Source organism: Crinia signifera, chromosome 2 (genome assembly GCF_055691185.1).
Source record: "Crinia signifera chromosome 2, ASM5569118v1, whole genome shotgun sequence".
NCBI lineage: Eukaryota > Metazoa > Chordata > Amphibia > Anura > Myobatrachidae > Crinia > Crinia signifera.
Genome location: NC_139218.1, coordinates 76,668,846 through 76,682,943, shown reverse-complemented (window position 1 = coordinate 76,682,943; position 14,098 = coordinate 76,668,846). Strand labels below are relative to the sequence as shown.

Here is a 14,098-nt window from a genome sequence, read left to right as displayed (position 1 = left end):
AGAAAAATATTAAGTTCAGATGGGGGTTCCCTATAAGTATACAAGTTGTCCATAAGGGCAAAACATGTATCCTACAGGAGCCCGAGGGGGTGGACTCTTTCTGCAATGCCCTGGACATACAGCCTCCAGTGCTGGCTAACTGGCTGGACCCGATGGAACTGTCGACCAGATCAAGACCACACAAGGAACACTGGCAAGAGGTACACCACGGCAAGAAAAAGAAACCCAGCAACCCTCGGCCCGCGGCGTCGAGCGGCGGGCTGAGGGACCAGCTACAGAGCCAGCAGAATATGCCGGGGACCTCTTCTCCTGACGCGTAACTATGTGCTAACCACAAGAGAGACTCTCTATTCTGCTATAGAGTCAAATAATTTACTTGGGTAAACAAGGGTGCCCACTCTAGAAATGTTTCTCTTATAACTATATGATTATGTTGGAAAAGGTCTGTGGCGATCTGGGCTGGCAGTGATGCACATGATCAGATGAGGTCTTTGGCCATATAGTACCTGGTGACTGGTTCCCCCCAGTACTTACCCTACTGGGCTTTAAAGCTTACAACAGATGATAATGTTATACAGAGCCGTAACCGGTTTTTCCATATTACTTGTAGTTTGTGGGTCCTGGCCAGCCCAGATGAAGCTTTTAGCATTGATATTAATATAGGCTAATGTTACATAAATCTACATGTTTTGTTGGTGTGAGCCTATAATAGAGTATTTAGTGTTGAGACTAAGGTAATCAATTGTTTCAATGTTTTATTACCTTATTTTATGCTTTATATGACAGGTGGTTCACCCTGTCCTCCCCCACACCCCCTACGCTCTGCTGTAGATCCGTAGCCCATGAGACGACACAGGTCTCTCATGGCTAGAAATGCAGAGTTACACATACTCAAAGTTCTGGTTTATTGCTTACGCAATACTAACTTTCCTTTAACAGTTACAGTTTTTCCCCATGTATTTGCCCTCCCCACTTCTTCCCCTATTCCCATCCCTTGGCTAGGGGGCCCAGGAAAACTGACAGGCTTTAAGATCAAAACATGGTGGTTAACCTAAAGATAATATCGTTAAACACGAGAGGTCTCAACATTCCTGAAAAAAGATCGAAAATATTACACTTAATGTATACTGAAAAAGCAGATGTTATATTTTTTCAGGAGACACATTTTAAAGGTGACTCAGCTCCTAGATTGTATTCTAGACACTATCCGGTGGGATATTTTAACAACTTCTCTGAATCCAAGGCTAAAGGTGTTGCCATATTGTTCTCTAAGAATATTCATCTCTCCGATGTCACAGAGTATCAGATAGGAAATGGTAGAGGACTGTTAGTTAAGGCCACTATTTCCAATCAGGTTTTCTCATTTCTTAATCTCTATTTACCAAATAAAGGCCAGATACGCTTCATGAGAGAGGCCATGGAGCTAGTAGAAAATAGGTTAGAGGGTGTTGTGGTGACCGGAGGGGATTTCAATTGGGCCATTGACCCCGCAATGGACTCCACCACATCCGCCAATAATACCTCTCAAAAAGACATAAGACGTTTTAAATCCATATTACATGATTTCCAATTGATTGATACTTGGAGACTATTGCACCCTAAGGATAAGGACTTTACTTTCTACTCACATCCACATAAATCGTACACTAGAATAGATTACTTATGTTTGGGCCATAGCTCGCTAGAAATGATTACAGAAGCATCAATAGGGCAGATGGTGGTATCTGACCACGCGCCCATTACCTTATCCCTATCAATACAGAGTTCTCCCACTCGACAGTGGAACTGGAAATTTAATGAACAGTTTTTGAGGGATGACGACTGTAGGAAACAGCTTGGGGATGCTATAAGGGATTACCTTGAGACAAACGTGACTGAAGGGGTGTCACCAGTTATAATTTGGGAGGCACATAAGTGCGTAATACGTGGAAAATGCATCCAACTAGGTTCATGGCTGAAAAAAAAGAAAGCTGAATGTAAGACAGCCTTATTGGCAAAGATAAGATCCCTAGAATTGGTACATAAATCCTCCCTGACATCTGACACCTTATTGGAACTACAGGAAGCCCGCCTGGCACTGAATAGCCTACTTAACGAGAGCACACGTAGGGCGTTTAGAAAGTGCAGACATAAATTTCATAGATGGGGTAATAGACCTGGTAAACAGTTGGCAAGGGCCTTAAGGGCACAGAGGACTTTGACCTATATAAAAGAAATGAAAGATACTGAGGGTCAGATACACTCAAGTAACTCGCAAATCGCACAGATATTCCATAAGTATTATACTGCCCTATATAACCTAACCAAAGATGACTATCCGGGAGAAAGGTTAAATTTAGAAAGGGATATACGGGAATATCTATCAGAAATCCAGTATCCTGTTCTCCCATCAGATTTAACAGACACGCTTAACGAACCATTCACAGAGGAAGAACTAAAATTAGCGTTAAAAAGTACCCCATCGGGAAAGAGCCCAGGGCCAGATGGCTTTCCAGTGACTTACTATAAAGCCTTTCAAGAGAAGCTCCTCCCCCTCTTCCTGCAGGCATGCAACACAATATCCAGAGAGCAACCCTTATCACCTCAATCTCTTGCTGCCCATATTACGATATTACCAAAGGAGGGGAAGGATCCTTCACTTCCTGCAAGCTACCGCCCCATCTCCCTACTAAACATAGACACCAAGTTATTCGCGAAGTTATTGGCGAATCGTCTGTCAGCCTTGGTTCCCTTGGTAGTTCACGAAGATCAAGTAGGCTTTGTGAGGGGTAGGGAGGCGAGGGAAAATACTATTAGAGTCTTTGACATAATAGCACATGCCCAAGCAACTCGCACCCCAGTCATGTTCCTATCCACCGACGCTAAAAAAGCGTTTGATAGAGTGGATTGGAAATTTATGGAAATGACACTAAGACATATAGGTTTAAACGGCCAGTTCCTACAAAAGATCTTAGCGCTATATGATTCACCTACAGCACAAATAAGGATAAATGGCACGTTGTCGCCCCCAGTTTCTATTTCGAATGGGACAAGACAGGGTTGCCCCTTGTCGCCCCTAATATATGTACTATGTATGGAATCCCTGGCTAGGGCAATCAGGAAGAATTCCAATATTGGGGGTCTAAGGGTAGGGAAGACTGACCACAGACTAGCACTGTTTGCTGATGATCTCTTAGCAATAATCTCGAATCCAGTAGTATCCCTACCGAATATTATGGGGGAGTTCGCCAGATATGGGACATTATCTAATTTCAAGATAAACTATTCAAAATCCGTTGCATTAAATATTTCCCTCTCTAGCCACATTGTTGACTCTCTTAAGCCTAAGTTCCCTTTTCAATGGGCCTCTTCTCATATTAAATATCTGGGGATACAAATACCAAACTCCTTGCCATCTGCTTTTGCGCTTAACTACACTCCTCTGCTCCGGATTATGCGCCGTGAATTAGCTCAATGGGCAACACAGAAATTCTCTTGGTTGGGGAGGATGAATATTATTAAAATGAATATTCTCCCTAGATTTTTGTACCTCTTTCAAGCAATTCCTTTGAGGATTCCGGCGCAATATATCGGAGAAGCACAGAGAGTTATAAGCCAATTTGTTTGGGGTGGTAAGAAACCTAGATTTAAGCACTCATATTTATACTATAACAGGGACAAAGGGGGACAACGTCTACCAATGTTGCTAGCATATTATCAGGCTGCAGCCGTACAAAGAGTGCTGAATTGGGCCAGGGTAGATGTTAATCCCAAGCAATGGGTAGAATTGGAAATGTATTCTTCCTCTGTGAATCTACATCTTATTCCCTGGTTAGTAACAATCCCCCCAATTAGGCACCCCACAATTGAGCCCACTTTAACTCTATGGAAGAATATTAGGTATAAACTTAGCCTCTCGTCCCCGAATACCCTAATGTTGCCATTTATTGAGAACCAAGAATTTCCCCCTGGAACCGTTGGATTACAGGCAAATAGGTGGAAACAGCGGGGTCTTACTAGAATAATCCATTTACTATCAGGTGGGAAAATCATCGCTTTTACAGACTTGATGACAGAAAAGAAACTGGCTCAATCAGATGCTTGGTTTTATTTTCAAATAAGACATTTTGTACACTCAAAGAGGCCGGAGGTTTCCCCTAAAAAAAGATCCTACGCAATTTGAAATGATATGCTCACGGTCTTCTGAGCCCACACATGCCCTCTCGGCAATATACAAATTGCTGATACAGGGCCATTTTCCGGATAACCCTGCCTTTTGTGAGAAATGGAATAGGGACCTAATACATAGGGGTATAACAATAGATTGGGAGAAACACTTTGAGGTCATGGCAAGATGCTCGACGAGTCTTGAGGTAATAGACACCCAATATAAACTTCTTGCACCATGGAAGACATCTATTATGATGCTCTAGATAAACAAACCGACTATATGTCGACATGGTTACTGTGGATCGATTTTAAATCGTCAGTAAAATATAAAGAGCAGGCAAATTCCGGCCCCTTTACCGGAAATCAGAATGATACAAGATGCCCCTAATCCCGAGTCCACACATACAGGAGACCCTCTGCTCAAGTTACACTTGGGATGACCCGACAAGATGAGACAGATTGTGGCCCCCCCGACCGCCATCATACCCTCTTCTTTTTTCCCTTCCCATGGGAATTACCATTTTGCCCCTTTGCTTTCCCACCCCTCCTCCCTGTTGTGTTAATTTGTTCCCTCCCCATTGCCCCTAGACATACGAATCTTGGCATTTAATTACCATTGTACTGTGGTTAGAGAATCCTACCTTATAGGCCTAATCCATCCGCATTGAAAGAGCAATATATCCCTTTTTGCCATGAGGCTAGATGGTAGTGCGAAGGAAGGTTAGAGTCACAGTGAGGCTAAAATGAGAATGTGGTAAAGAACCCTGATACATATGCCTGATGAATCTATGTACCTATCTAATCTTTTGTAAGATCGTATTGTCTGTATTGGTGTTTCTGTATTTGTTTTTTCCACTTGAAAAATTTAAATAAAGAATATATAAAAAAAATATATATCCCTGTTGAATTGTCTTCCTTTGTGCACAGGCAAATACGTATTTCCAGTAGTCAATAAATAAACCATTTCTATTGGTAATTTTGCCTCTGCTTAGTGATAGTTGTTAGCTGTAGGGAACTCTTTATGAATTAAGCTCACAATGTCTTTACTTAAGTCTGAAATTGTAGCTGGATTGCAATATACCTATAAAGCGTATACATTGCTCAATAAAGTCTAAAGGTGGCCATACACACGCAGATTTATCTTCAGATCTGGCTGGTTGGAACAAAAACCTGGTTATGGATGAGAGCAAATGACAGTTGGCCATTTGCTTGGAAATGCTGGAAAACTGACAAACTGTCACTCATCCATAACCATGTTTTTGTTCCAACCAGCCAGATCTGAAGATAAATCTTACTAGTGTATGGGCACCTTTTGCTTTGCTTCCAAACTGGCTTTGTATAGGCTGAGTAACCATGTGACATGGTTATGAACAGTCTCTCGGTACTATCTTTTAGTCTATTACAGCTGGCTAGTTGAGTTGCATGTAAATAAATTCAATTTATAAAGGTATCCGGGGATTCCCTGCCAGTCCTTCCAGCAGTCCATTACCTCTAGGCTGCATCTCCATAGCCGCCCTCCACCAGCCTCCTTACAGTTAGGCTGCATCGCTGTAGCCCGGTCTCACTGGGAGGCTGTTGCATCACTTACAGTTAGGCCGCACCTCCTGTCAGCTCTGCCTGGCAGTCTCTCCTCAGACCACACTTCAAACCTTGTGTGTCTGTCTGTAGGTGCCTGCTTCCTCACCCACCTCTCCTTCACTATATCCACAAGCATTTTTTTTACAAGCATTGGGGTGCCATGTAATTTGAGGGTATCACATTAAGACTGAACTTTTTGCCTTGTCCTTCTTCAGGGTCTCTTTTTACCTCCCACCTCACTATTGTATCCAGCACTGTCCTCTTTCCTTGCCCCAAGTTCACTCCCTAGGTGTCGTCCTAGTCTCCTCTTTCTCCTACCCCACTATATTCATACTGTCCATAAGTCCTTTAACTTTCACCTCCACAGCATCTCCAGGATCAGACCTTTCCTTACCCTGAAGAATATCCAATCTCTTATTCATTCCCTTGTCAACTCTCATCTTGATTCCCACCTTTTCCTATTCTGGAGTTTACCACCTCCTTCCAGCATTTGCTATTTTGGTAATAATGCAATTGCAGTTTTACAATAACATTGTCTGACCTTACTAAGACTTGCATTGCAAGGCCATTGGTTGCAACCTTGCCACGCCCATCCCTCCCTGACGGTCAGTCAGGCAGAGGCAATCGCATTTCTGTGCTACAATAGTAGGACTCATTCAACACGTGTGCGCGCCCCATTCCCAACTAACAGAAAACCGCAGGTTGGATCATTATAAGCGATCCATCCTGAATTATCCCTTAGGTGCTTTCCCTCTGCAGTCAGCAATTCTAATCCTTTCTATCCACCCTTCCCAGGGTACTCAGTGAGTGCTTCCTTTAATAACATTCTCTCATATCATTATATACAGATGTATCGGGCCTTATTGTTGCTGGCGATCCGCCAGCAGCATGGCGCCTCTATCTGACTGAGACGCGCGTGCGTCCCCCACGCACGCGCGTCTCAGTATCCGGGCGGCGAGGCGGACGCAATACTGTCCGCCTCCCGCTCAAGGGGGCTGGGGGGACCTCTGGCCACTGTGGGGGGGTGCGGTCGCCCGGTGTGGGCACCGGGCGACCGAGGGCAGCACCGTCAGAAGGGGACGCGCGCGCACCTCGTGCGCGCGTGTCCCCTTCCGGCATACAGATGGCGGCGGGGCAGGGGATGGCGATGGCGACGCCATCGCCATCACCTGCAAAGATGAATCCCGCTACATCTGTATCTGGAATTTTTTATATTGTTTGTTTATACTATTGTAATTTTCTTGTATAAACACTTGATGGCAGCGCTGAGGTCATGGGTTTGATCCCCACCATGGCTCTAACTGTGCGGAGATTGTATATTCTCCCCGTACTTGCGTGGGTTTCCTCCGGTTACTCCGGTTTGCTCCTATAATCCAAAAATATACAGGTAGGTTAATTGGCTGCAAACAAAATTAACCCTAGAATGTCCGTATGTACATGTGGTAGGTAATATAGATTGTAAGCTCCACTGGGGCAGGGACTGATGTGAATGTTCAACTATACTCTGTAAAGCGCTGCGGAATATGTATGCGCTATATAAGAAACTGTTAAGAAATAAATAAATGGCACCTTTATAAATATAATATAATGATAAATAATAATTGTGTCACTGCAAAAGTTAGTTCATAGTGACAGCCTGTCAAAGACAAGTGCGTTAGCAACACTTTCTTTCTCCTTGAACTTCACTTGAAGTCCAGTCTTATGGCCATCAAACACATTATATAGATGGGGTGCCATCATTGTTTTCTTCATCTCTGGAAAAGATGCAGTGCTCACAGCGTATTTCCTTTTGCATTGATAGGAAGGAAGAAAACAAACTGAGTACGCTGAACTGTTGTCGCCAGATAAACACACACAGTTTCTGTTTGTCCAACTTCAAACTCCACATCAGTCATGCCGTGTGCTTGATGCCCAGCATGCCAGCTACCTAGTGACACCTAAATAGTTCTGTTCAGTCTAGATCGCAATGTTTTTTGTGGAATTGAGAAGTACAATAGTTATTTTGTTTTGTTATACTATTAGTAGTAGGAATATTAGTAATGCACAACTAGTATTTGCCCGGTTTCGTTCGCGCTGGTCTGTTATTGCTCAGTGGAACTAACACTTGTGTGTTCATTGCTCCTCTGCCTGATGTGACATCGACATAATAAATACCTCAGTTTCTTTCTGAGCCACAGAGCTATCCAGTAGCGAAAACCCCAGTCTAGATTAATTTAGTAGCCTTTGTATGATTCCCGCACGAACAGACAGCCAAATAGTTGCAATGGGGCAGATGTATTAATCTGCCTATAACGTTTTGCACATAACGAGCCCCGCTTCTCCAGCATAACGTGGAGAAGCGGGCAAACATTATAGGCAGATGTATTAAGCAGATAAGGAGAGCCGTTATCCCCATCGTGAACGGCTCTCCTTATCGGCTCCCTCGCCGCCCCGCATATGCGCACCCGCCAGGTATCCAGGGCCAGCCAGGCCTCCCCTTCCACCGGATCTCCGTGGACGTCCACCCACCAGGTCTACAGGTGCTGTGCCTCCTGCCTGCCGTGCCCCGGCTCCAGCGGCTAGCTTCCCTGCGGTGTGCCTCAGCGTCAAATCGCGCTGCTGGGCTCGCAGCAGTAAGGTTTCGTTTACACGCCGGGGCTGTTCACTAGGTTGTGATGTGGAGCCCCGGCGCCAGTGCCACCAGAGAGGGAGTAGGAAAGGGGACGGGAGAGCCTGGATCAACTGGCCCTCCTCCCCCTTCATTGTGCAACCCGTCACCGTCGCTGCGCTGTCCGGCCTGGGTCAGGCTCGGTACAAATTCAAGAGGGTGCAGGGGGCTTGCTGGGCCCTCGGGCCCCGTAGCAGCTGCACCCTCTATAGTTACGCCACTGGGCCCTTTCAAACGATAGCTTTTACTTTCTCTTCTAGTGTATGGCCCCATACACACAGTGATATTACAAACAATGTTTCTCATTTCAGCCCTTCTGAGCGATCTTAATTGTAATATCATTCAGTATTGTAAAAATGCATGCTCGTGCAGGTCATTATCAGAGTCCTTCATGGTCTGTACATGCAGCTCAATTTTGTCAATATTGTCAATGACTGCATGTACAAAGCAGGGACACGATGACGTCACTGAACTATATAGTTCACCTGAGAGTCAAGGAAAATTGACAATATCGTTCATAAACGATATTCTCTAGTGTGTTATAGGGCTTAACGATATTGGCGTCACAAATCATCTAGTGTGTATGGGGCTTAACGGTGGAAGTTAGCAGCGGTAATTTACTGCAGGTGAAAACAGGTGGTAGCCTCTAGCTTTAACACTTGGTGCTATTCATTCACAGCACGTTTTTCACAGATGTTAAATTACTGTTAACACATGTAAACCCAGAGAATTTAGGGCAATTTAGTGCAGATTTGGTTTTGAGCCGGCTGCAGCCTTCCACTCTAATTGAATAGCCCCAGTCAGTGATTCAATAAACCTGTGGTAAAATAGCACAGCTTGATTGCTCCCCCCCCCCCCCCCTTTCTACCTCTACCTCCTTTCTACCTCTACGCCTGTATGTTATTACACGTTTGTTCTATCACTGTGGTTTACAATTGTAAAGCACAACTGAGTATGCTGTGGTTTATAAGAAACTTTGGTACTTGTTTCCTAGCACGGCCACAACGGTCATCGGGGGTAAAATCGGGGCCATCGCGGCCGCTAAAAAATCGGTGGGCCAGACGCGATGCCCGCGATTTCCCCATAGAGAACAATGTTAAATGCCTCAATTTACCCGACATGACCACGATTTCCCATAGGAAACAATGTGAAATGGCTCAATTTAGCCAAATTATCATAGGAACAATAGTAAATGGGCCAAAAACACCCCTGAACATTGAAATGTCCCCCCAAAAGTAGTTGACGCCACCCCGCCATCAACGTGAACCCGAAGTGTGGCGAGCGCAGCGAGCCCGCGAGGGGCGGCGGTACGCGTCCTCCGACCCTTTTCATGCCCTACTATCCACTAGGGCGTGGAGTGAGAATAGAATAGTGTGGCGAGCGCAGCGAGCCACCGAGCCCGAAGCGTGGTGAGCGGACGCGGATACCTTCACAGTTATACGCGTCCCCTCGCGGGCTTCCCAGGTGTCCATGGCGACGCGGACACCTGGGAAGCCCGCGAAGGGACGCGTTTACCTGTGAAGGTATCCGCGTCCCCTCGTGGGGCTCGCTGCGCTCGCCACGCTTCGGGCTCGGTGGTTCGCTGCGCTCGCCACACTATTCTATTCTCAATCCACGCCCTAGTGGATAGTAGGGCATGAAAAGGTCGGAGGACGCGTACCGCCGCCCCTCGCCACGCTTCGGGTTCACGTTGATGGCGGGGTGGCGTCAACTACTTTTGGGGGGACATTTCAATGTTCAGGGGTGTTTTTGGCCCATTTACTATTGTTCCTATGCTGATTTGGGTAAATTGATCCATTTAACATTGTTTCCTATGGGAAATCGTGGTCATCGCGGGTAAATTGAGGCATTTAACCTTGTTCCCTATGGGGAAATCGGGGGCATCGCGTCTGGACCATTTAAGCATTTTTAGGTGCACACGACGCGACCGACCCGATTTTTCACTGTTTTCAATGCATTTCAATGGAAAAATCGGGGGCGTCGGTCGCGTCGCAGGCCACTCAAATTACCCCCGATGGCCAAGATTTGTGGCCGTGCTAGGAAACAAGTACCGAAACTTTAATAATAATACTATTATAATCTCGAATTTTGATTACTTGGCATTATTTCCACCCTTTTACAAATCATTTTATCTTCATAAATTGTAACTGGAAAGCATAAAAACTAATTGAGAGACATAAATGGCATGCCTGTTGTGGTTGGGAATCTGACAGCAGCACATGGTGATAAATATATTGCTGTCAGCTATTGAGTACTTGTGGGTGATTTCCTGGTTACAAAGAGATAAATATACTGAGAAATGTGTGGTGCTCAGAGCTTGTATGCAGTAAATATAGTTTGACAAATGTAAACATTATTTTTTTTCTAGGTCAGCTGCAATTTTGAACCCCATTTAAGAGGAAACGTGTACATCCAGTACCAGACGTAAGTATCGTACTCTTAATGTTGGGAACTGCAGTTTTTATTGAGCCTCGGGATGTAGGTTGGGAATGGGTTTTATAGAAGAAGGACAGCTGGTGGTTGTCATTTGCTGGCTTACAGGTGATATTTAGCCCAGGCAGAGTATCATGGTTGTGTTTTCACTCCTCCTCCTCCTCCTTTTATGCCAGAGGTTCAGTTGACCATCACATTTTTCACATGTATTGGAGCAGATAGGGCTTTCATTTAGTTCTTTAGATGAGAATTTTTTATTTATTTTATTACCATTAAAGACTTTTAAGGCTCCATCCACTAGTGAGTTCTGGCCACTTCTTATGCGACTCCGACGGATCGCATAAAAAGTCATTTGATTGCGATGTGAGGCCGCCTTGCATCGCCGTCGCAGATCATATATTGGTGGCAGCCCGTAGCCTCTGCTAGAATCACATGAGATACATTGTATGCAAAAGGGCCTCACAATGTATCTTATGTGATCCTGCCTCCCGGCAGCTGCCAGGTGAAATTGCGGTTATCGCATGCGAGGTATCGCATGTGATACCACACACTGTAGATTCTTCAATTATAAACTTGGTTGTCAGTATTAAATTCATTTGAAAATATTTGGTGCTTCCTCCTTTAAGATAACTTGTGTAACAGCAGCCGTTTAACCCTTAATTGGCCAGAAGCAGTGGGAATTTACTTTACAGAATTTTTTATTTAACATAAACATTTTATTTTGTTTTTCATAGCTGAGTTTTATTTTTCTAAAATTTCCTCAAAAATCCCATATACTGTAGAGAGGTTACCATTGACATTTACAGCCCTGAAGCCTAATTCAGACGGGATTACAAAGCACATTTTTTTTCTCGAATGGCAAAAACCATGTGCACTGCAGGGGGGCAGATGTATCATGTGCAGAGAGAGTTAGATTTGGGTGGGGTGTTTTTAAAACTGAACTCTAAATTGCATTGTAAAAATAAAGCAGTCAGTATTTACCCTGCACAGAAACAAAATAACTCACCCAAATGTAGCTCTTTCTGCACATGTGACATCAGCCCCACCTGCAGTGCACATGGTTTTGTCCATTAGAGAAAATGTTGCTTTTCGGTCCAGTCTGAATTAGGCCCCTGATGTGAAATAAGATTAGTTCGTATGCCCTTGGTGAATTTTAGAAAAAATAATGTATGTTATGAGCACAGATTTCCCAGAAGGGAAAGGTCTCGTACCAGTCAATTAGTTTCAATCGTCTGACCAATGATGACCTACAGTATTTAAGTATTTCTCCAATATTGGAGCAGGTAGCAGATCATAAAAAATAATTCATAGTTTACATAAAATCAAGTAAATGACTCATTTGCTGGGGCACAGCCCATTTAATCAGATAGGAAATGTACTAGAAATTACACAGTTTTTCAGTGGATAATCTAGAAACATTCTGGTAGGTAATACTGTATTGTCTTGTGTTAGGATTTTTCAGCTAAATTGAATTTGCAAGAAATATTTTTCAAGGTTATATTGTTGGTTATTTAAATGTCCCATCTGCATCCATTTGTTTCGCAACTTTGTGTTTGTGTAGTTTTGCCCATACATGGTGCGATTGCCGCGAGCGATGTGCGCTCTCGCGGATATCTCATTGCACAGTCCAAAAAGTATGTGCTGTACACAATTTTTGAACTAGCATCACATGCAAATCACATTCAATGGGATGCAGTCCCAAAACGCATGCAATTATTGCAGCGTAAAGAGGTAGGGGGAGATTGCGCAATTGAGGACAGACCAAAGTAATTTAAAAAGGTAATAATACAATTTATTTAAACATTTTATAAGTTAAAAGAGAGGGGGGGGGGGTGGCAATTGCATCAAAAAAGGTTATTGAAAAAATGCTGTGTCCTGTGGTATATGTCACCTTAATCTCTGGCAGGAGGAGATAGGGAGAAGTGGACGATGGAATTGTCCTCCAGACCCTGGGACAGGGGTTCTTTTGACAGAGTGTCCTCCAAATCCGAATTATGGTGGTATAGGTCCTGGATAAGGATTCTCTGTAATAATGGATTTCCACTTGAAACTGTATGAGGGTACCTTAGATAGGTGGCTTTCCTTCAAATGGTGGTACCTAGTGCAGTGGTTTTGGTGAATGGGTGTCCCGGTCTGATTCTCCAGTTGTAGAAGTGATATTGTCAAATTCTTTGCCAGGAGGTGTATGGATCAACAGCAATGTGGGATGGGGGTGGCTGGGTAGCCTGTGCCAACGCGTTTCACTGCTTTGGAGCAGCTTTTTCAAGGTACCACTGCACTAGGTACCACCATTTGAAGGAAAGCCACCTATCTAAGGTACCCTCATACAGTTTTCAAGTGGAAATCCATTATTACAGAGAATCCTTATCCAGGACCTATACCACCATAATTCGGATTTGGAGGACACTCTGTCAAAAGAACCCCCTGTCCCAGGGTCTGAAGGACAATTCCATCGTCCACTTCTCCTATCTCCTCCTGCCAGAGATTAAGGTGACATATACCACAGGACACAGCATTTTTTCAATAACCTTTTTTGATGCAATTGCCCCCCCCCCCCCCCCCCTCTTTTAACTTATAAAATGTTTAAATAAATTGCATTATTACCTTTTAAATTACTTGGTCTGTCCTCAATTGCGCAATCTCCCCTACCTCTTTATTTGTTATTTAGGGACTGACAATCCCTGTTTTTGATTGCTGCAGGCCTAACCACTCATACAGGCGCCCCAAACAGACACCTAGGTGTCTGTACAATTTTTTCTAATTATTGCAGCGTGTATGGGCACCTTTATACGTACTCGAGTATTATTATTATTATTATTTTTTTTCAAATTATGTTTATTAATCAAGTTGAACAAGTGATCCGTTTTGTACATAATATAAAAAAAAGAAAGAAGTCTGGCATGTACAACAACTAGGTAAATCAGAAGAGAGGGGGAAATACAGTGGTAGACAAAGAGAGAAATAGCAGGGAAAGAAGAGTGTTTTCTGGGGGGGGGGTTGTTTTGTTTTGCACTTACACCAAACTGGAGCTGACATTTTTTTTTTTGGGGGGGGGGGGGGGGGGGGGGGGGGATGTTCATGTGCTAAGCTGCAAAACCTTTAGAAATGTTCTGCATTCCTTGCTCTTAGAGAGCTTTGTTATGTTTCTCTATTCTTATACTGTGGTTCAGGTACATTAAGCGTGGGTTTCTTTTTTGATCAGTCTGAGTAACGGCCTCTTATTCTGGACCAGACAGATTTCTGTCCCACTCTGCCTCTTGGCAGGATAATAACTGAAGCCGCTGTATTCTA

General features: G+C 44.0%; 1 protein-coding gene across 1 annotated transcript in view; it reads left to right on the top strand.

Moving 5' to 3' along the window:
* The window catches only part of ZRSR2 (zinc finger CCCH-type, RNA binding motif and serine/arginine rich 2), a 130,962-nt gene that overhangs the window by 102,523 nt on the left and 14,341 nt on the right, over nt 1–14,098 (top strand). Inside the window, 4 exon segments of the mRNA XM_083172438.1 lie at nt 10,743–10,798; nt 12,004–12,009; nt 12,178–12,207; nt 12,731–12,744. Of these exon segments, the coding sequence (XP_083028564.1) occupies nt 10,743–10,798; nt 12,004–12,009; nt 12,178–12,207; nt 12,731–12,744 (106 nt within the window).